General features: G+C 37.6%; 2 protein-coding genes across 2 annotated transcripts in view; one reads left to right on the top strand and one right to left on the bottom strand.

Annotated features, from left to right (window-relative positions):
• The window catches only part of LOC123526488 (uncharacterized), a 58,591-nt gene extending 46,840 nt beyond the window's left edge, over positions 1-11,751 (top strand). The window contains exons 8-9 of the mRNA XM_045305664.2: positions 8,258-8,378; positions 11,456-11,751. Coding sequence (XP_045161599.2) covers positions 8,258-8,378; positions 11,456-11,505 — 171 coding nt within the window. The 3' untranslated portion in view covers positions 11,506-11,751. The remainder of the gene's footprint in view (positions 1-8,257; positions 8,379-11,455) is intronic.
• A 327-nt stretch (positions 11,752-12,078) lies between these two features.
• Positions 12,079-22,967, bottom strand: LOC123526479 (uncharacterized). Its single transcript, XM_045305651.2, has 5 exons — positions 22,436-22,967; positions 19,389-19,592; positions 18,349-18,386; positions 13,848-14,727; positions 12,079-13,501 (listed from the first exon to the last, which is right to left on the bottom strand). Exons 1-5 carry the CDS (start codon positions 22,602-22,604, stop codon positions 13,161-13,163), a joined length of 1,632 nt encoding a protein of 543 aa, XP_045161586.2. The 5' UTR covers positions 22,605-22,967; the 3' UTR covers positions 12,079-13,160.
• Positions 22,968-23,326: the final 359 nt, after the last annotated feature.

Below are 23,326 nucleotides of genomic sequence, written 5' to 3' on the forward strand. Positions count from 1 at the left end.
CCCCCCCCACACACACACACACACCCCTCCTCCAAACTCGTCATGTTGGACACATGTACTTTTATTTTCTGTTCAGTTTCTTGATACTGTATCTAACTATCATAGTATTATTCATCCACATGCCGTCTCTCCAACATACCGCATATTGTTTTTGCCCTGTCCGTCAGTCCGTGCCCGCGAAATGATGGTTAAGTGCCTGCATAACGCAATCTGACTAAAGTACATATCCTATTACGCTACGCATAGGATCTGACAACGAGCTATTGATGGCCTCGTTCTGACAACCCTTCCGCTAGCCAATCAAAAGTTAACTTACAACATTTTGCAAGCTTTAAAAAGCCTTGGTATTTGATATTAACAATTTTTATGTAGAAAAATGTCAGATAGCCGGTTAGCTCAGTCGGTAGCGCCTTTACTCTGTAAGCGAGAGGTCCCGGGTTCGACCCCTGGATTAACTATAAATTTTTCTTACTCTTTGACATTCGAACAAGTTGTCTGATTGGTTCAAACAAAAATAGATTTGCGAAAATAAAAATAGCAATCTTGGAAATCCAAAATATACAGAAGACTAATGTGAATGGGTCGTTCTCAGATCTTCGTTTAGAAGATCAAGTACCTTAGTCAGATTGCTGCATAACGGTACTTTCTCTTTGATGTCATTCATTCCGTTCTGTTTATGTGACCTTTTTCTTTTTATGTGACTGTTAGAACAATAGAGAGAACAATGGGGGTGTCATATAAATACCGTTTCGTTAGAACGGACGTCTTTCCGTCCGTCCGTGCGTCCGCCCGTCCGTACGTCACACTTCATTTCTGAGCAATAACTGGAAAACCATTTGACCTAGAACCCTCAAACTTCATAGGGTTGTAGAGCTGCTGGAGTAGACGACCCGTATTGTTTTTGGAGTCACTCCATCAAAGGTCAAGGTCACAGGGGCCTGAACATTGAAAACCATTTCCGATCAATAACTAGAAAACCACTTGACCCAGAATGTGAAACTACATAGGATGATTGATCATGAAGAGTAGTTGACCCCTATTGATTTTGGGGTCACTCCGTTAAAGGTCAAGGTCACAGGGGCCTGAACATTGAAAACCCTTTCCGATTAATAACTAGAAAACCACTTGACCCAGAATGTTGAATCTTCATAGGATGATTGGTCATGAAGAGTAGATGACTCCTGTTGATTTTGGAGTCACTCCGTCAAAGGTCAAGGTCACAGGGGCCTGAACATTGAAAACAATTTCTGATCAATAACTAGAGAACCACTTTATCCAGAATGTTGAATCTTCATAGAATGATTGGCTATGATGAGTAGATGACCCTTATCGATTTTAGGGTCACTCCGTCAAAGGTCAAGGTCACAGGGGACTGAATATTGAAATCCATTCCCGATCAATAATTAGAGAACCATTTGACTCAGAATTTTGAAACTTCATAGAATGATTGTACGTGCAAAGTAGATGACCCCTATTGATTTTGGGATCACTCCGTTAAAGGTCAAGGTCACAGGGGCCTGAACATTGAAAACCATTTCCAATCAGTAACTTGAGTACCACTTGACCCAGAATGTTGAAACTTCATAGGATCATTGTACAGGCAAAGTAGATGACCCCTATTGATTTTGGGGTCACTCCGTCAAAGGTCAAGGTCACAGGGGCCTGAACATTGAAAACCATTTCCGATTAATAACTAGAGAACCACTTGACCCAGAATGTTGAATATTCATAGGATGATTGGTCATGAAGAGTAGATGACTCCTATTGATTTTGGGGTCACTCCGTCAAAGGTCAAGGTCACAGGGGCCTGAAAATTGAAAACCATTTCTCATCAATAACTAGAGAACCACTTTACCCAGAACATTGAAACTTCAGAGAATGATAGGTCATGAAGAGTAGATGATTCCTATCGATTTTGGGGTCACTCTGTCAAAGGTCAAGGTCACAGGGGCCTGAATATTGAAAACCATTTCCGATCAATAATTAGAGAACCACTTGACCCAGAATGTTGAATCTTCATAGGATGATTGGTCATGAAGTGTAGATGACACCTATCGATTTTGGGGTCACTCCGTTAAAGGTCAAGGTCACAGGGGCCTGAACATTGAAAACGATTTCCGATCAATAACTAGAGAACCACACTTGACCCAGAATGTTGAACTTCATAGGAAGATTGTACATGCAATGCAAATGATCCCTATTGATTTTTGGGTCACTCCGTTAAAGGTCAAGGTCACAGAGGCCTGAACATTGAAAACCATTTCCAATCAGTAACTTGGGTACCACTTGACCAAGAATGTTGAAACTTCATAGGATGATTGTACCTGCACAGTAGATGACCCCTATCGATTTTGGGGTCACTCCGTTAAAGGTCAAGGTCACAGGGGCCTGAAAATTGAAAACCATTTCCGGTCCAGTTACTTGGGTACCACTTGACCCAGAATGTTGAAACTTCATAAGATGATTGGTCATGAAGAGTAGATGACCCCTAACGATTTTGGGGTCACTCTGTTAAAGGTCAAGTCACAGGGGCCTGAACATTGAAAACAATTTCCATCAATAACTTGAGAACCACTTGACCCAGAATGTGAAACTTCATAGGATGATTGTCATGCAAAGTAATGACCCTCTATTGTTTTTGGGTCACTCCGTAAAGGTCAAGGTCACAGGGACCTGAACATTGAAAACCAACTTCTGATCAATAACTTGAGAACCACTTACTCCAGAATGTTGAACTTCATAGAATCATTGTTCATGAAAGTAATGACCTTATGATTTTAGGGTCACTCCGTCAAAGGTCAAGGTCACAGGGACCTGAACATTGAAACCAATCCGATCAATAACTTGAGAACCATTGACCAGAATTTGAAACTCATAGAATGATTGATCATGCAAAGTAGATGACCCCTATTGATTTTGGGTCACTCCGTTAAAGGTCAAGGTCACAGGGGCCTGAACATTGAAAACCTTTCCATCATAACTTGAGAACCACTTGACCCAGAATGTTGAATCTTCATAGGATATTGGTCATGAAAGTAGATGACCCTTTGATTTTGGAGTCACTCCAGTCAAAGGTCAAGGTCACAGGGGCCTGAACATTGAAAACCATTTCGATCAATAACTAGAGAACCACTTTATCCAGAATGTTGAATCTTCATAGGATGATTGGTTATGAAGAGTAGATGACCCTTATCGATTTTAGGGTCACTCCGTCAAAGGTCAAGGTCACAGGGGCCTGAATATTGAAATCCATTCCCGATCAATAATTAGAGAACCATTTGACCAGAATTTTGAAACTTCATAGAATGATTAGTACATGCAAAGTAAATGACCCCTATTGATTTTGGGGTCACTCGTTAAAGGTCAAGGTCACAGGGGCCTGAAATTGAAAACCATTTCCATCATAACTTGAGAACCACTTGACCCAGAATGTTTAAACTTCATAGGATCATTGAGGCATAAGTGAGATGACCCCTATGATTTTGGGTCACTCTGTCAAAGGTCAAGGTCACAGGGGCCTGAACATTGAAAACCATTTCCGATTAATAACTAGAGAACCACACTTGACCCAGAATGTTGAATCTTCATAGGATGATTGGTCATGAAGAGTAGATGACTCCTATTGATTTTGGGGTCACTCCGTCAAAGGTCAAGGTCACAGTGGCCTGAACATTGAAAACCATTTCTCATCAATAACTTGGAACCACTTTACCCAGAACATTGAAACTTCAGAGGATGATAGGTCATGAAGAGTAGATGATCCCTATCGATTTTGGGGTCACTCTGTCAAAGGTCAAGGTCACAGGGGCCTGAAATTGAAAACCATTTCCGATCATATTGAGTACCACTTGACCCAGAATGTTGAATCTTCATAGATGATTGGTCATGAAGTGTAGATGACCCCTAATCGATTTTGGGGTCACTCTGTTAAGAGTCACAGGGGCCTGAACATTGAAAACCATTTCCGATCATAACTTGGTACCACATTACCCAGAATGTTGAAACTTCATAGATATTGGTCATGAAAGTAATGACCTCCTATAGATTTTGGGGTCACTCTGTTAAAGGTCAAGGTCACAGGGCCTGAACATGGATAAACCATTCCAATCAATAACTTGAGAACCACTTGACCCAGAATGTTGAAACTTCATAGGATCATTGTTCATGCAAAGTAAATACCTCTATTGTTTTTGGGGTCACTCCATTAAAGGTCAAGGTCACAGGGACCTGAATATTGATAACCAGATCCGATCAATAACTTGAGAACCACTTGACCCAGAATGTTGAAACTTCATAGGATCATTGCTCATGCAAAGTAAATGACCTCTATTGATTTTGGGGTCACTCTGTCAAAGGTCAAGGTCACAGGGGCCTGAACATTGAAAACCATTTCCGATCAATAATTAGAGAACCACTTGACCCAGAATGTTGAATCTTCATAAGATGATTGGTCATGAAGTGTAGGTGACCTCCTTCGATTTTGGGTCACTCCTTAAAGGTCAAGGTCACAGGGCCTGAACATTGAAAACATTTCGATCAATAACTAGAGAACCACATTTTACCCAGAATGTTGAAACTTCATAGGATGATTGTATGCAAAGCAAATGATCCCTTTGATTTTAGGGTCACTCCGTAAAGGTCAAGGTCACAGAGGCCTGAACATTGAAACCCATTCCAATCATAACTTGGTAACCATTTGACCAGAATGTTGAAACTTCACAGATGATTGTACCTGCACAATAATGACCCCTATCGATTTTGGGTTCACTCCGTTAAAGGTCAAGGTCACAGGAGCCTGAACATTGAAAACCATTTCCGGTCAGTAACTTGGGTACCACTTGACCCAGAATGTTGAAACGTCATAAGATGATTGGTCATGAATAGTAGATGACCTCTAATGATTTTGGGGTCACTCTGTTAAAGGTCAAAGTCACAGGGGCCTGAACATGGAAAACAATTTCCAATCAATAACTTGAGAACCACTTGACCCAGAATGTTGAAACTTCATAGGATCATTGTTCATGCAAAGTAAATGACCTCTGTTGTTTTTGGGGTCACTCCGTTAAAGGTCAAGGTCACAGGGACCTGAACATTGATAACCAGTTCCGATCAATAACTTGAGAACCACTTGACCCAGAATGTTGAAACTTCATAGGATCATTGTTCATGCAAAGTAAATGACCTCTATTGTTTTTGGGGTCACTCTGTCAAAGGTCAAGGTCACAGGGGCCTGAACATTGAAAACCATTTCCGATCAATAATTAGAGAACCACTTGACCCAGAATGTTGAATCTTCATAAGATGATTGGTCATGAAGTGTAGGTGACCCCTATCGACTTTGGGGTCACTCCGTTAAAGGTCAAGGTCACAGGGGCCTGAACATTGAAAACCATTTCCGATCAATAACTAGAGAACCACACTTGACCCAGAATGTTGAAACTTCATAGGAAGATTGTACATGCAAAGCAAATGATCCCTATTGATTTTGGGGTCACTCCGTTTAAGGTCAAGGTCACAGAGGCCTGAACATTGAAAACCATTTCCAATCAGTAACTTGGGTACCACTTGACCCAGAATGTTGAAACTTCATAGGATGATTGTACATGCACAGTAGATGACCCCTATTGATTTTGGGGGACTCCGTTAAAGGTCAAGGTCACAGGGGCCCGAACATTGAAAACCATTTCCGGTCAGTAACTTGGGTACCACTTGACCAAGAATGTTGAAACTTCATAAGCTGATTGGTCATGAAGAGTAGATGACCGCTAACGATTTTGGGGTCACTCTGTTAAAGGTCAAAGTCACAGGGGCCTGAACATGGAAAACCATTTCCAATCAATAACTTGAGAACCACTTGACCCAGAATGTTGAAACTTCATAGGATCATTGTTCATGCAAAGTAAATGACCTCTGTTGTTTTTGGGGTCACTCCGTTAAAGGTCAAGGTCACAGGGACCTGAACATTGATAACCAGTTCCGATCAATAACTTGAGAACCACTTGACCCACAATGTTGAAACTTCATAGGATCATTGCTCATGCAAAGTAAATGACCTCTATTGTTTTTGGGGTCACTCTGTCAAAGGTCAAGGTCACAGGGGCCTGAACGTTGAAAACCATTTCCGATCAATAATTAGAGAACCACTTGACCCAGAATGTTGAATCTTCAAAAGATGATTGGTCATGAAGTGTAGGTGACCCCTATCGATTTTGGGGTCACTCCGTTAAAGGTCAAGGTCACAGGGGCCTGAACATTGAAAACCAATTCCTATCAATAACTAGAGAACCACACTTGACCCAGAATGTTGAAACTTCATAGAAAGATTGTACATGCAAAGCAAATGATATTGATTTTGGGGTCACTCCGTTAAAGGTCAAGGTCACAGAGGCCTGAACATTGAAACCCATTTCCAATCAGTAACTTGGGTACCACTTGACCCAGAATGTTGAAACTTCACAGGATGATTATACATGCACAGTAGATGACTCCTATCGATTTTGGGGTCACTCCGTTAAAGGTCAAGGTCACAGGGGCCTGAACATTGAAAACCATTTCCGGTCAGTAACTTTGGTACCACTTGACCCAGAATGTTGCAACTTCATAAGATGATTGGTCATGAAGAGTAGATGACCCCTAACGATTTTGGGGTCACTCTGTTAAAGGTCAAAGTCACAGGGGCCTGAACATGGAAAACCATTTCCAATCAATAACTTGAGAACCACTTGACCCAGAATGTTGAAACTTCATAGGATCATTGTTCATGCAAAGTAAATGACCTCTATTGTTTTTGGGGTCACTCCGTTAAAGGTCAAGGTCACAGGGACCTGAACATTGATAACCAGTTCCGATCAATAACTTGAGAACCACTTGACCCAGAATGTTGAAACTTCATAGGATCATTGAAGATGCAGAGTAGATGACCCCTATTGATTTTGGGGTCAGTCTATATAAGGTTAAGGTCACAGGGGCCTGGTCATGTAAAATCTTTTTTTTTTGGAAATAACTTGAGAACCACTTGACCTAGAACGTTGAAACTTAATAGGATGATTGGACATGCAGAGTAGATGACCCCTATTTATTTTGAGGTCACTTGATTAAAGGTCAAGGTCACAGGAGCCTGAACAGTGACTTGAGAACCACTAGGCCAAGAGTGTTGAACTTTAGCGGGATGACTGGACATGCCATGTAGATGATCCCTGTTGCAGCCAACCATCAGTGTCTCTCTGACTTTCGCTCCTGGCCCCTATTGACTTCTTGCCTATAGGATTTTGCATTGGGGGAGACTTGCGTATTTTTACAAAAGCAATTTCTAGTTTTTCTTTTAATTTCTTTTCTTTTCTCTCAGTTCTGTTTTTATGCCCCGGATATATAATAATTGAATTATCTGTCTGTCCGTTCGTCCGTCAGTCCGTACGAACTAGATTGCCTATAATCCACATAAATGACCCGATTTAGTTCATACTCACACTCAAAGACCTATAAACTGTAATATATATAGATGATCTTGACCCTCATATGACCATCACCTTCAAACTTAAAACCTTAATAAACAACGGTTTTGGTCCTACAGGCCTCATAAATGGCCCAGTTTAGTTCATACTCACACTCGACAAACTTTATGGCAAGACCTCTATAACGATGACATTGACCTTCATCTATCAGTACGAACAAGATTGCCTGTAGCCCACATTAATGAACCGATTTAGTTCATACTCTCACTCAATAATCCCTGTGGCAAGACCTAAATACTGACTTATACATAGATGACATAGTGATCATAACTGGCTACTAGTCAAGACTGAAATTAAACTACCAAGATGACCTTTATCTTCATCAGTCCGTAGAACCAGATTGCCTACTGCTCAAATTAATGGCCTGATTCAGTTCATACTTACACTCAACAATTCTTGCGGCAAGATCCACAAACTGACCTATATATAAATGACCTTGACCCTCATATGACCTTGATCTTTAAACTTAAAACCTTAAACAACATTTTTGGCCCTACAGTCTATATAAATGACCCAATTTAGTTCCCTCGCACTTAACAAACCTTATGACAAGACCTACAGACTTGCATATATATAGATGACCTTGATCTTCATATGATCTTCACCTTAAACCTAAAACCTAAAAACATCTTTGATCATCCGCCCGGGGGCATGATATTGTGTTTTAAAAACGCATCTCCTTGTTGATGCCCAGTTAATTTTAGACACACCTTCATAGTTGTTTCCCTTCAATTGTTTGTTTCCAGAGCTGTGGCGGTGGTGGCAGAAGACGTCGAGCACGAAACTACCGTGAAAAAGATCTTGCTGGAACACAAGCTACTGTTGTCAGTCACTTAACAATAGAGGAGTCTGGAGCCGTCACACTTGGTAAGTAGAATATATTTTTTACTTTAAAAATATGATCACTACATTCTTTGCAGTAGCAATAGAAAGCAAACTTAGTTCGCGTCGTTGAATACGTCAACTCGCGTCCAAGTTGTACCAATATTAGTCACATGTTAGTCCACAGGTGCTCATCCAGTCTTGGTGCCCATATATGGGTCCCCACATAAAAGTTAAAAAATACTGTTTTTAATCCTAAAACGCAAAAAAATAAAATATTTTTGATTTTTTATTACTATATACGGTCTCTATGTGGCCGTAACACTATGGAGGTTTACTAAGACACACGCTGTGGAACAACTAAAATGTCCAGTTCAGTAACAATGCAGGCTACCTTGCAACCGTTTACATAGACTTACAAAGTCTGTTGAGATCAAATAATCTGTAATAATATTAATTTATTTCTTCATACTTAATGACTCTAACGACTGATGCTGCCAGTCTACCGTTTACACATCGGGCATTGAGAAAATAGTAAACAATCTTATTCTGCCTAGCCTACAGTCTTAAATAACTTATATTTAACTCAAAGACGCCAAGTGCGGCTTAGGTTTTCTACTTCCGTTTTTCAACAAAATGGCCGATTGTCACCGTTATTTTGCTCGTGTCTAGACAAGTTGACATCCTTGAGTTCGCTTGTCTTTATAACTATAGGCCTAATTATTTTTAGTAATTACTAAATTTTATATACAACATTCAACATGAAAAGGAGCCCGCCCGCTTAGCTCAGTAGGTAAGAGCGTTGGTCTACAGATCTCGGGGTCGCGAGTTCGATCCTCGGGCGGGGCGTATGTTCTCCGTGACTATTTGATAAACGACATTGTGTCTGAAATCATTAGTCTTCCACCTCTGATTCATGTGGGGAAGTTGGCAGTTACTTGCGGAGAACAGGTTTGTACTGGTACAGAATCCAGGAACACTGGTTAGGTTAACTGCCCGCCGTTACATGACTGAAATACTGTTGAAAAACGGCGTTAAACCCAAACAAATCAACATGAAAATGATACAAAACACACTTTAGCTCCCGATTGGTTCTGAATACGTGTTTAAAGACAATTAGGATTATTATTTCACATAACATGTCTTTATGCTCTTAATTCAATTCATAGTTCATTTCTGACAGAATGCAACAAAACTTAGCAATAAATAATGTCTTTTCCAGGAAAGTTACTGAAAGAGATATGGAATTTTGAACATGATCAATAATCATTAGAATTAGAAAAATGAAGAACATTAATGTCTTTTGTTATGAGGTTTTTATTCATGTCCTAATTGGAATATATTCGCGAAGGTTTTATTTTCTCTAATATTCGCGCACAGTGCGACCCGCGAATTTAAAACACTCGTGAATAATTAGCTGTATGATATCCAGAACCAAACAATGAAAAGGCAACTTCTTGTTCTCGCGAATAATGTCTAATGTTTATAAAATCGCGAAATAAACTTGACAGTCTATAGTAGAATGATCACCCGTGACCACACATGCAGATGATCAGAACATATGGAGTAGTTTCTTCCTTTCTGTGACTGTATTAACACATTCGTTACAATTCAGAGATAGAATTGCTTTTTGTGAAGTTTTAATTGAAATAACATTACTTTTGCCACGAGATTTGACTGACTGAATACATTTCTGCATTTTTAATAAATTGGCTTTAATCAATGTTTTTGTCCACCTATTTTTGTAAGGCTTCAAATTGGCGTCAGACATTTTGACCGTTCACTACGATTAAACATTGCATTGGACAGTTTTTATGAACCACTTATATTTAAATCTGCTTTACTTCTGTTTTCTGTTGTAAGTTGATACTGTCTCAGATGTTTCTTTTTTGCTCCAAAGAGGCCCGCCGCTTGCTCATAGTAGCGTTGGTCTACGATCGGGTCGTATTCATCCTCGCGGCGTGTTCTACGTAATTTATAAACACATTGTGTCTGATCTAGTCTCACTGATGATTCACGTGGAATGCATTACTTGCGGATAAGTTGACTGTAATCCAGACGTTAGTTAACGCCGCCTACTACTGAATACGTGAAAACGCTTAACCAAAACAATCATCAAACCAAGAGGGGTCAGTTCTATTCCATCACGTTTTGGATTACGATACCATAATTATAGACATTGCTTTCCTGAACAAATTAGCTTTAGACACGAGTGTGTTCTGATACAGTTCTCAATTGCAAGGCTTTATCTCGCGATTTCACCAAGTCCGATTGTAACTTATCACTAATTTAAAAAAAGGAAATGACACCACTTTGATCTATAGAAACATATCGAGTACCGTGGTATGCTGGATACACTGATGACCTCCCAGATACGATTGGTTTGTCAGTATTTATTATCCACGAGATGACGTGATCGTTTTGTCATAAAATTTGTTTAAACCTTAAATGTAATTCAAAGGTAATGTGCCCCTCCCGCAATTCTGAAGTTTGTAAATGACTTTTGGAGCTAAGGTGGTGGACCCATAATGAAATTCGGCAATTTCCATCCGATTATGTATTGACATATCTTATTTCGGCACCCCTTGGTCGTAACAGAACACTGGTTTTTATCATGATAACCGGAGAATGCCGAAATCGCACACGAAAAATACGGAAATGGAACAGAAAATGGCGAGTGTCATTACAGGTCCACTACCTTACGTGTTGCTGCTTCTGTTCAGGGATTCTGTTCTTTCTTTTCATTTTCATTCTTTCCAAGTTTACATTACTTACACTGTCCAAAATCTCTACTTCTGGTCTAGAAGGAACTTTGAATACAGAAGATTCTGCTAATCGATTTTATTTTTGACATAATTTTATTTTCCACAGAAAAAACGGAATGTATTTTTGTCAGACATTTACATATTTTATAAGAATTCAACTTTGATTGTTAAACAGTTTGGTGTCTGAAATGGTTTACAAATAAACACTTCTTCAATTATCACGTTACTTTTTAAAAAGTTAAAAAAGTTCCAGTAAGGACCTATTAAAAGAAATCGCCTAAAACTGTTGTCACAGAAATGATTTACCGAATATTGATACGATAATGCTGACACATATATTTTTCTACTGTATTTCAGGATTGTCACATGTACTGATGACCTTTGCATGCATCATTGTGCTGTGTTAAAGCAAGCTTTATCTACTGATTTGATCAAAGTTTCAAACGAACAATGGACTCTGCGGTGTGTTTTGTTAACTTTAGACAATTGTTAAAGAAAAACTTGATACATGATTAAAATATAAAGATAACATTTGTTTCTATTGTTTCGTGGCTTTTATATCGGCTGACATAGTTTCAAGTGTTTTTTGCAATGTCATGTATATTAGATATTTAGATATCATAGTCTTTGAATAAAAACAAATATTTTGACTAGTCAATATCCTTCTTTTAAATTTTAAGTATATTGTGACGGTTAAGTCTGATATCGAACAATCTGTATTATTTCATTCAGTACGTATACGGTTATAATTAAGGACCACTATTTCATTTTATGCCTTTGGGTGAAATATTAGTATTGAAATATATAGATGAATGAAATTAATATAATCGCTGTTTTATAGTAGGGAAAATACCGTTTCTTTATTTTACGCTACCCCCAACATATAGATGTACACTACACCGTATTCTAAGGAAAAAGAGTTATAGAAATTATCGGCTCAGAACTAACATTTTTTCAACACAGATAATGAAAATACTGCATCTGGTGTTCATTCGGTTAAATATATTTCGATTTTACACTGAAACAAACATATATCAACTTTTATCACAGCATATCTTCATCTCTCTCTCTTTTCTTTCAAAATTTAGACAGGTGTGTCATATTTAGGTTATTGTAACTTACAAGATAAAACGAAAATGATTCACGGAGATTTTTTATATACATGCCGTAATTTTGAAACATTCCTGCTGCCTTACTGTAAATATGCAGAAAATAAACGAATTGACGCGAGTTAAGAGGAATTAATCAATAAAGTATAAATCATCACTCGAAGATTTCCTAGTGATATCAAATACCTTGTTCAAAATCAATTCAATAATTAGAATTTACTTAGAGTTTACAAATCGCTAAAGCAGGCAGGTGAAATCCTACTATAGTATCTTTCGCGTCACTTTCATGTCAACAGCCATTGACATTGATAAGAATTCGCGCTTTCTAGCTTATAATGCTTATATGTTATAACATTCACGACTACTGTAAACTCTTTTAATTTCGTGAGCATGAAGTTTCGTTGTTATGACCAAAATGGCTATTTCTTGGAGACAGGAAATTTCAAATGTGGATTTCAAATTTTGAAGATAATGTGAATGGGAATTTTGACTGTTCGTTTTGGATTAAAGTTCATGGATTGTCTCAATTTAGTCAATTATGAAATCCGCGAAAGTTAGTTTCCAACGAAATTTAAGGAATTCCATGTATTCTGAATTTATAAATATTTAGTGAAAATCAAACGATGGCGAATATTAGCCAATTAACTGTATGAATAGTATCGGTTATTTCTTTTGCTATATGAACTCGAAAACTCTTCAAGTCTACAAGAAAATGATTTTTCCTTCGGCAGCAGTTTTAGATAGGTAGGCCTATAAATACAGAAATATTCTCGCTGTTATTCATAAAGAACATGTTCTTAAGAAAATGCATCCTGTTTATAAAAGCATCGGCTAAAGTTCCTGCTTTATTACTGAGAAACCTCTGTGTTATCATGTACACAATGCCAGCTAGTATGTCCTTGTCTGTTACAGTAAATCCTCTGTTATTCAGAAAGTATACATACACGCAATGATTAGATAAAAGGCCACCCGGCCTTTCCTTGTGATGATGTCCTTTTGCCGTCGCGGTCAAGGTTGAATTTTATTTCCGACTGAAACTTCACGTTGGCGTGATGCGACCGGTCAACATAACCGTTCATCCAGTGGTTATTTCTTGGAGGAGACATAACCCGTCTGTTCCTTCCCTGGCGTCTTGGTCCTTGCTCTAACTGGTTGAGTCGCTGTTCGAGACGCAACAGCCTTTGTTCTCCGATCTTCTGTTGTTCCTCAAGGGTGTCAATCTGATCCCTTTGTCTCTCTTTCTCTTCAACTAAAGTTGAAATCTGCTCCTGTTGAATGTTTCGCTCCACAATACCTACAATGGAAATGTTGAATTCGAGATATAAATTGATCTTTTATTCTGCTAGCCATAATATATAATATTCACTTTATAATCAAAAGAGGGTCACTTGAAAATTATTTCGAAATACCCTGCACCATAACTATGTCTAGGCAGCACAATTATCTTATCTTTGTACTACTTAATTTAGAAAACGATCGCTAGGTGTAACGCAGTATCGAGAGGTATACATAATTATGTTCAGTCGGTAGACTAATGTTTCTTAAATGAATTAGTACGTAGTTTTTATATATGTAAAGATATAGGCGACCGCACGAAATGTGCACAAACACGTATACCAAATGATGTAAAAATGATATACCTTCATCTTGCAGTTCCTCCAGTTTGTCTATCTTTTCTCTCTGCATTTCATTTTCTTCTTCAATTTCTTTTAGTTTCAACAGTTGTGTGTTTAATTCTTCCTCTTTCTCTTCGAGCGCTTTCTTGTGTTCATCAAGTCTTCGCTCCATGTCTTGAAGCTCGCTCGCTTTTACACTTAGCTCTTCTTTCTTTGCCCGAGTTGTATCACCATTTTCTTTCAGCTTCTTATTGTCAAGTTGTAACTGAATTATCTTCTGCTGAAATGTGTTCAGTTTTTCTATAAGTGATTTGTTTGTTTTTCTTAAACGCTCATTTTCATCTTTCACCTTTTGCAGTTCTTCCTCTGAAGTCGGGACGCTACTTGTTTGTTTTGCAATTTTCTTGAAAAGGTCTGCGATAGCTGGTGCCATTCGGACGAGTTCTTGTTCAAGAATATGCATATCTAAAGGTGTGTCTTTTCCAGAACTAACGGCTTGGTTTGTAACACTTTGGCTTTTCTGTTGGCTATTTGTAAGTGCTGCATTTCCGTTTTTGGTTAACTGTGCAGTAAGTGTGTTCTTGTTGACTTGAGGAGTTGAAACCGTCTGGTTATCGGTGGACGTTGAGCTAAATGACTGAAGGGACATTTCACTTTGGGTACCGAGTGTCGACTCTGCGTATAGCACCCTTGGCCCACCCGTTTCTGAACTTTCTCCAGTACTCGAACGCCGTCCAGCAGCTGCGTTAGAGCCACCTAAAGGAATATTACTCTGCATAACGGTTACAGTCGGCGCCACTGTTGCTACTGGGGCAGCACCGCCGTTAGGTTGACAGTTGTCAGTGGTGACGTTACGAACTCTACGGTTTCTTTCCCCGGTTTCGCTGTTAATGGTTCCACTGCTCTAAAATGAATTATAATACATGATTACGGAAGAAGAAGGTGGAGAATTACAGACATGCTCAGTATGACCCTCAGTATCACGACAGGAACTTCCTACCTTGTCTCAGAATAAATATGTCTGAGCCTTTGGAATCATGGAAGTTATTCTATTTAACTTTATAGCAGTTTAAGCTGTTGCGGGCGGAATGAGGTGTGCTGCAATACTAGACATAACATAATTACTCACTCTGTCAATTAGTGCGTCTTCATGAAATATTTTGTAAAACTCTAAATTAATTTAACCTTGTCAGTGCTGCCAAGGGGGATTCTGATAAGCATGGGGATTGATGCGTTGATACACGAAGTTCTTGCTGATAAGGCATAAAAAAACACTGCAAATTTCTCTTGAATTTTATCAGTTAAGTGGACTCTGATGGTTCTAAAAAACAGAACAAAAATGCTGAGAAGTATTCCCGAGTGAAAACTCCGTAAAGGCTTTTCCATTTTACTCATTTCATATTCACTCACTGTATCTAATATGATTTACAAACGCTTTTAAAGAATCAAATACAATTTTCCTAAAAGCAAATATTTACCGAGGTGTAGGTTTATCAAAGCTTTTTCATAGCCAAATGGAGACAAATCACCCCTTGGTGGGTAGCTATAATAACCTAGTAAAGGCTGCATTAGAGACGCGAATTTCTGTCTCCAGCCTGCAGCTGTTTTGAATAATTGATAGGCTTTTCTAGAGACTTAACTAATAGTTTGTACACACACAACTCATTATATATAGTGCTTCGTGCAAATAGAAACTTCTTTATGCAAATATTTTCATCGCCCGTCTTAAATGATAGGTAAGGTAACTTATCATGTCCACATTCGTTAACAGCTTTGTTCATTATTATGAAGTAATTAATAATAAAACGTTTTGATAAAAAAGACTTTTGATTTCTTTTAACTCTCAGCTATATTTTCTGGATCATGGAGACTACCCGATATTTACGAACAGTAGAGTTTGTCTTCAGTCGATGGAGGGTGTGGAGTGGGGGGCATGAAGGGTGTCGCACATTTCATTATCTGTCGTGAAAATTCAGCTAAATAAACCGAGTCTGCTATTAATTTTTGTTTGGTTGCGTTCTATGCTGTTAAATGATTTCTTTTACAGATTTTGTATTATTAGTTATAAATACAAAATATCGCAATGGTTGCATAACCAAAAGTGGAACGTCTTTTATCAGATTATCAAGAGCATTGTATTAATTAACGGTAAAGACGGCGCAGGTGTTGACAGAATAGTTTGTCTCGAAGTGAATTATTTCGTACTCAGAAATTCAAGGATAATTAAAATCGATCACAGACAATATGTTGAGAGACGCTAGGATGCATATATAATAAAGGATCACATATAAGCGACTGAAGTTCACACCTTATGTAGCTTCTTATTTATTTTGAAAAGATGTATGCCTGTAAACTATATGTATTTTGTTCGTTTTTATTGTTCCGCCCAAAGTTTTTGAGGTCAATAAGATTTGTCCGTTCGTCCGACTTTGTGTTATGTATATCTCAAAAAGTATTTGACCTAGAGCCCTCATATGATTGTTTATTTTTTCAGCATGTGGACTTGTGCATCTAGGAGTTTGTTTTGGATTTCACTCACCAAAACCAGAGTTATTACCTTTAACTTAATAAAACAATGTTCGTTCGTCTTTCTGACTTTGTGACGTGCAAATCTCAAAAAGCATTTGACCTAGAATCATGAAACGATCAGCTTGTGAAGTTGTGCACCTGGGGTTTCCTTTTGGATTTCACTCAGGCAGATAAATATGCATGTAGGGCATACCTGTTTGCATCGCATGTATCTCAAAAGGTATTTGACTTTAGAGTCGTAAAACACCACAACATTGTTATATATAGCATCTGTAGTTGTGCACCTGGTGTTATGGTTTGGATTTCACTCAGCCAGACCAGAGTTATGGTTCTTAACTTAGTGAACTGCTTTAAAGTTCATGTTACAAATTATTTAGAGACCGCACTAAGAGTTATTCGTGTACTATGGTGATGTGCTGCCATTTATACATGCACCGGTTTCGAATAAATGTAAACTATGAACTTAATATGTAGGAATGAATGAATGACCATCGATTTTTGTCATAACACTGATTGACAGCTGATGCTAATGACTTTATGAGATGCAGGGAGGTATTTAATTTGAAATCCTGTAATAATTCGTAAAATCGTTGTTGTAATTTGGACAACCTCGCTGTCTTCGTCATTCGCCTACTGTTACAACTGCAAATATAAAAGATTCGATACTGGTACTGCCAGTTAGTAAGATCATACTCTGAAAATCTGGACAGTTTTGACCGTTTGAAAATGTTAGAAAAACTTGATTTTATTTTTGGTTTACACGACACTGCCTAGCTATTGATTTTTTATGGCCATGAAACAGAGTCAGGCCTGAAATATTTTATCGGCCTGTTCCACTTTTCTATGATTTTAACAAAAAATATCGCTGCTAAATGTAAAATAAAATGCATCCAAATAGAAAATATCCAGTATTATATGTCCCTTTTATATTTCTGCTCTACATGTCGAAGAAGAGTTGCATTTCTTTGATCACAAATTTTTCTTGTAACTATATAAAAAATATCAAAAGCTAAAAACTATATGTATTTTTGGTTATAAATACATTAACTTTATTTTTGAAAAATTAATGGACATTTGCTTGATAGCTTTTTAACTTCATATGTGTGTTTTGTAAAAATGTAGGTACTGTCTCTAGTCATTATATGTATGTTGTTCTAAACGTTCGATAAATTTCAAAAATGTACTTTTAATTATTTTAAGACATTGACAAAAAATCACATGTCTGCTGTTTTGATCAGTTTATAAATCATACAAGTCGAAAGATTTCCTGCGGCCAGAAGTGATACAGACCAGAAATTGTTGATAGTAACTTATGGATGAATAACGTACTTGTTCTGCTTTTTATTACACCATTACGCTTTAATGTAAGAAATATTACTTCATTCTACATGATCATTCTGAAAGTTATTGTTTTGAGCAAAAATAACTATATTTCCCTTTCATGTATAACATAACTTTTAGCTCAACTGGTCGCATTCCTTGACTATTGAAATACTTGACTAGAGCTTTCACAAATGTGATTCATGCCTTCACTTGGACTTGCTTGACAACACAGGACCATAATCTAGGAAATTGAAGAGCAATTAACATAAAAACCCTTATGCACAACAATGTATCAATATTGATCATTGCTGAAAGTTTGATTAAATTATATGAAATAATGAATGAGGAATTCAGGTCACAAACATTTCTCTTTTTATCATATAGAGTGCTAGCTATATTGCAAAAACGGCGTTCCATAAATGCGATAAGCCAATCGCATATCGGTAAAAAATCACGTGAAATCACCCAGTCTCCTGTGCTATACTACTTGTTGCATTCCAATATACCTGCGGCCTTTAGGCCGCAGGTAATAAGCAGGTAACCCATCTACATTAGAACCCTTCTACACCGGAAGCACTTCAAAACTGATCTTTGCGTTTGGTCTTGAGTCAATATTGGCCTAGACGGATTATTGTATGTTTAGTTTGTTTATTTCCAAAGTTTGCAAACTTACCGTGGACGACACAGCTGTTGATGGTCTAGAATCTTGCTCTGAAAAGATATGGAAAATTTGATGTAAATGATAGACATAAACACCAGTTAAACAGAGATTTATTGACACACATTTACGTTGTATTACACACGTGATCTGTCGTTAGATACGCTATTGTTGACGACAGAAATAAGTGATGTTATACTATTTCGGTTTTAAAGTTGTATATATTAGGTCACCAGTACTGAACTCTATGTATGGTTCCTTTTTATTTTAGTATGTGATATACCTAATCGTATAAGCAGCCTTCATTTAAGGAACTCAAAAACATAACGTAACGTAACTAACGTAACGTAACATAACAGTATTATAAACAAAACATGCCGGATATTAGATGCTTACAGAAATACAAATGCTTTGCAAAACTTTCATCTGTAATACAAACTAATTTATATCTAGTTAAAGTACGCAGACCTGTCTCTGGTGCATTTAGAGAAAACTTAAAACAAATTCATGCGGCTGATCACAGCTGAACTGGCAGTAAAAGACTTAAGTAAATAGCAGTTCTAGTTTCAACACATCTATTATGAAATTAGCCCGGAAATAAAAGTCCATTTGACGCCGGGTGGTCTGCTCAGTGTCTTGGGATAGGTGAATGATTTATTTCCAATTGTCATACGATACAGGATACAAAGATCTTTTGTAAACATGTTTACAGAATATTCTAACAGTAAAGGAGGATGTTGGACGTAACTAATATTTCAATACAAACAAATAAATGTGTTTTTCACATTAAGCATGCCACACAATTTATTTCAGAACATTCAACATTCTAAACGGGTTCTAACTGTAATAGTGATGTTCGAACTTGCAACAATAAATGTTAAAACTAGAATACAATTATAGCTAAGAACAAGAACAGTGACCTTTCAAGCTAGACAGTGTTGTGACACGATATTTTCATTTTAAAAATCTTGAAATTGACAATATACAGACAATTTTCTAAGAAACTAATCTGTCAAAAATCGGGAAAAATACCCGACATAAAAAAGTAAACTTACGCGCAACTTCAACATTTCTGACAGTGCTGCCCGCGCCACCAGACACAGTGTTGGCCTGGTTTCCGACAGGGTTAACTGCGGGATATATTTGCAAAGCTTCCATTACCCGGCTGTATCGATTGTCCGGATTGTTACGGATAAACTGGCATAAAGTCTGGTAGCCATGGTTTCCACAGGAAATAACACAATTCAGAAACTTCTCAGCTGCAAAACAGAACAGAGAAGGGTTGTAACAAAAGTTTGAATAGCTATTACAGTGCTTAGAGATATTTCGCAAAGTACTGATATTTTTGCGAAACTTAATCTGTATACTGGCATCGTCAAGGAAACAGTTTCTGAATATGCAGAAATGATATCTGGACTGTGGTAATTATTTCTAGATATTCTATATATGATGTGCTTCGTGTTATATCTACAAATACATGGGCGTAGGAGCGAGTTTAACTTTGTGGGTGGGGGGGGGGGGGGGGGCGGGCAAACCTTTTCGACCGGCGGTTTGTGGCGTGGGGGAGGGGGGGGGTGGAGTTAGCGGCAAGGTATCCTCGGTGCATTATTCGTGACAAAGACTCAAAGCCTTGTACAGGGATTAATTGGGCCATAGGCCCCTCAAACCTTTATGTTTTAGCAATCATTGATTGTTCTAATTAAGTGTGCCATTTTTTACATTCTTCTGTTGAAGCCCTGGACATACAATCAATTAGCACTGCATTTGTCTAATTGTGGTATAAAGTTGTGGAAATATCATTTCCCTTGAATGGACAATGAAAAACAAAAAAATACATAACGTTTACATGCTTAAACAGGCTTAATAGTTAGGCCTACATTGATTTTGCAGACGCTCAAACCGGTACTGTAGTGATTGCGCTCAATGATATATTATTTTTATAAAATGTAAACAATTCTTGGCGTGGCGCGTACAGATTTCAGTACTCACACTACGGAAAGATACATTTTAGTCAGAATACAAAGGAAGGCCAAATGCAAATCAGAAATCAGGTTGAAAAGAATTATATGATGCTAAGTAAATGTTATATTAGACTGCAATTTATATCTCTTTTCCAAAATATTCGGGGGGGGCCAAACTATACTTTGGCCCCCCCCCTTTCCTAGCTTTGTGGGGGTGGGGGGGGGGGGGGGCTGGCCCCCCCTGCCCCCCCCCCCCCCCTGCTCCTACGCCTATGAAATACATGTACCACAATTACAACGCATTTGGACATATGTTTCTTGTTAAAAGCTGATTTTGTCATTCAAGGAAGTGTCTCGGGTATAATTTTAGATGATGAATGGCAGGTACAGTTTAGATGAAGCATCTCCAATACAATTTAGATGAAGAATCTCAAATACTCTGTAGATGTAGAATCTTAGATACAGTTTAGATGAAGAATCTCAGATACAATTTAGATGCAGCATCTCCGGTAAAATTTAGATGAAGAATCCCAGATACAATTAGATGTAGCATCTCCGATAAAATTTAGATGAAGAATCTCAGATACAGTTTAGTTGAAGCATCTCCGATAAAATTTAGATGAAGAATCTCAGATACAGTTTAGTTGAAGCATCTCCGATAAAATTTAGATGAAGAATATCAGATACAGTTTAGATGAAGAATCTCAGATACAATTTAGATGAAGAATCTTAGATACAATTTAGATGAAGAATCTCAAATACTCTGTAGATGTAGAATCTTAGATACAGTTTAGATGAAGAATCTCAGATACAATTTAGATGCAGCATCTCCGGTAAAATTTAGATGCAGAATCTCAGATACAGTTTAGATGAAGAATCTTAGATACAATTTACATGAAGAATCTCAGATACAGTTTAGATGAAGAATCTTAGATACAATTTACATGAAGCATCTCAGATACAATTTAGATGAAGCATCTCAGATACAATTTAGATGAAGCATCTCAAATACAATTTAGATGAAGAATCTCAGATACTGTGTAGATGGAGAATCTTAGATACAACTTCGAGGAAATATCTCAGATACAAGTTAGAGCAAATATCTGACATATAATTTAGAGACAGCGCCTCAGATACAATTTAGAGGAAGTACTTAACATACAATTCAGAGTAAATATCTCAGATACACGTTAGAGGAAATGGCTCATATACAATTTAGAGGGAATGAGGAAATATCCCAGATAAAATTTAAAGGAAGTATTTCAGATTCATTTCAGAGGAAATAATATGATACAATTTAGATGAAGTATCTCGGATACAATTTTGATATTATCCAGATAAAATTCAGTTTCAAGCATGTGGCTATTTTACTGGACACTATAGGAGTTTTATAACTCAATTTTGAAAACGTGTCGGTACTATCCAGATCTTCACAACTACGGCTTGAAACTCACCGTAAGGTTTGAACTTGTGTTTTTATGACTGAGAACCTCAAAACAATTGAAAACAATTAAGTTAGCGAAAATACAAAAACCATGTCCGATGTCAATGGCATCATTTAAATTAGTATCTGCCAGTTGTAACTCCACCAGTCCTATTTGTATGAAATCAAAGAAAAACCCCATGGGAAATCTGGCAAATGTCTTAGCTGGAGAGGCACCCCGTGTATTTATTCTCTGTTAGCTCTCATCCACAAGATTAGCTTTAAAAAGAGAAGTTAACTGATCAAAGTAGCAACATCAAGGAAAGATTTACAATTTTTCAAATACACAATGACGTTGTATGTTGCGTTTCGGCCAAAATTTGATGGACATAAATCGTCAAGCACAACGCAGCTCGGTAACATAGTATCAAAATACGTCGGATATGTAAACGATAACAAGGGCAATCTAAAGAATATTTTATATGTTATTTTGTTCAATTTCGTTCATTCTATATTCTTATTCTCCAGGTAAAGGTGCTCTCCCCAAATTTGCGGGTGGGGACCAATAGGCTACGGAGCCCCTAAAGTGACACCCAATACTTTTATTTTAGACATTAGAGAAATCTCCAGAGGGGAGGGTGTCCAAAATCCATTCGTATTTAAATGTCGAAATTAAAAGACCCTCAATCCCCCTTCCTTCGCAGATGCCCGATCTTACCTTTCATGCTAGGCGTATTTGGTATTACACTGGCTATATCGCCTCTCAGAGTTGGCGGGAAAACACCATTCTCTACAAACTTATGCACGAAATCATCAACACGCAGTTCCTGCTTCAATAAACTCCAGTTCCGGCGCAACCGCCTTTCGTCTTCAGGATTCAAACTCATTTTAGCGCTTTAAAATTCACCAATCATTCTATTTTTCGAGTAACGACAACCCTGTGTAGGGGATAGGTTTTACAGCCGATACTGACTTGTTTTAGTTCTATCGGCAAAATGTGTTTGTCTGAAAATCCACTCGAACCAGAATTAACCAGAACTAACCTGAATCGAAAATTAAGTTAAAAACGATTTTCTCGCGGATAAAATGAATAAAAGTTACTGCAGATAATCCAAGTTTCCAATTTATTTTATACAATTTCACATAATTAAATTATTTGTAGGCCAATTTCTTCTCCGAGCTCTAAAAATCATTACTTTTCAACAAATTCAAATATAACTATTTGTGGCTATGTATGAAATATATAGTCGCAACTTAATTGACATTCATTGTCTTATTATTGATTTAATTCCCAATCATCGATGTTAATCAATGTTTATTGTCTATATCGTAAACATGTATTATCCTTTGTTGTATTATTGGTTGTACTTTAAAACTAGAGCTCGGGGATTTTAAAGGGCAATTCATGTGTCCTCTTACAAACTATTCTTGTTGGAACATCGTAAGATGACGAGGAGGTGGTGGGGTGGGGGACAAAGCCACTCCTAACTCCAAACCCAACATACAGCTTATACACATTTTCATACTACACACCATCCCGACGCGTTTCGATTTAGGTCTTTGATTTGTTTTAAAAAGAAAACTTACTAACGCCTGATTATAAGGTATA

This window comes from Mercenaria mercenaria, chromosome 1 (genome assembly GCF_021730395.1).
Source record: "Mercenaria mercenaria strain notata chromosome 1, MADL_Memer_1, whole genome shotgun sequence".
Classification (NCBI taxonomy): domain Eukaryota; kingdom Metazoa; phylum Mollusca; class Bivalvia; order Venerida; family Veneridae; genus Mercenaria; species Mercenaria mercenaria.

Excerpts from the sequence above, each read along its gene's own strand:
- LOC123526479 (XM_045305651.2), bottom strand. The coding sequence starts at position 22,604 with ATGAGTTTGAATCCTGAAGACGAAAGGCGGTTGCGCCGGAACTGGAGT. Across the intron at positions 19,593-22,435 it reads AAATACGCCTAGCATGAAAG|CTGAGAAGTTTCTGAATTGT; the intron begins GTAAGATCGGGC and ends TCTGTTTTGCAG. Across the intron at positions 18,387-19,388 it reads CAGAAATGTTGAAGTTGCGC|AGCAAGATTCTAGACCATCA; the intron begins GTAAGTTTACTT and ends ATATCTTTTCAG.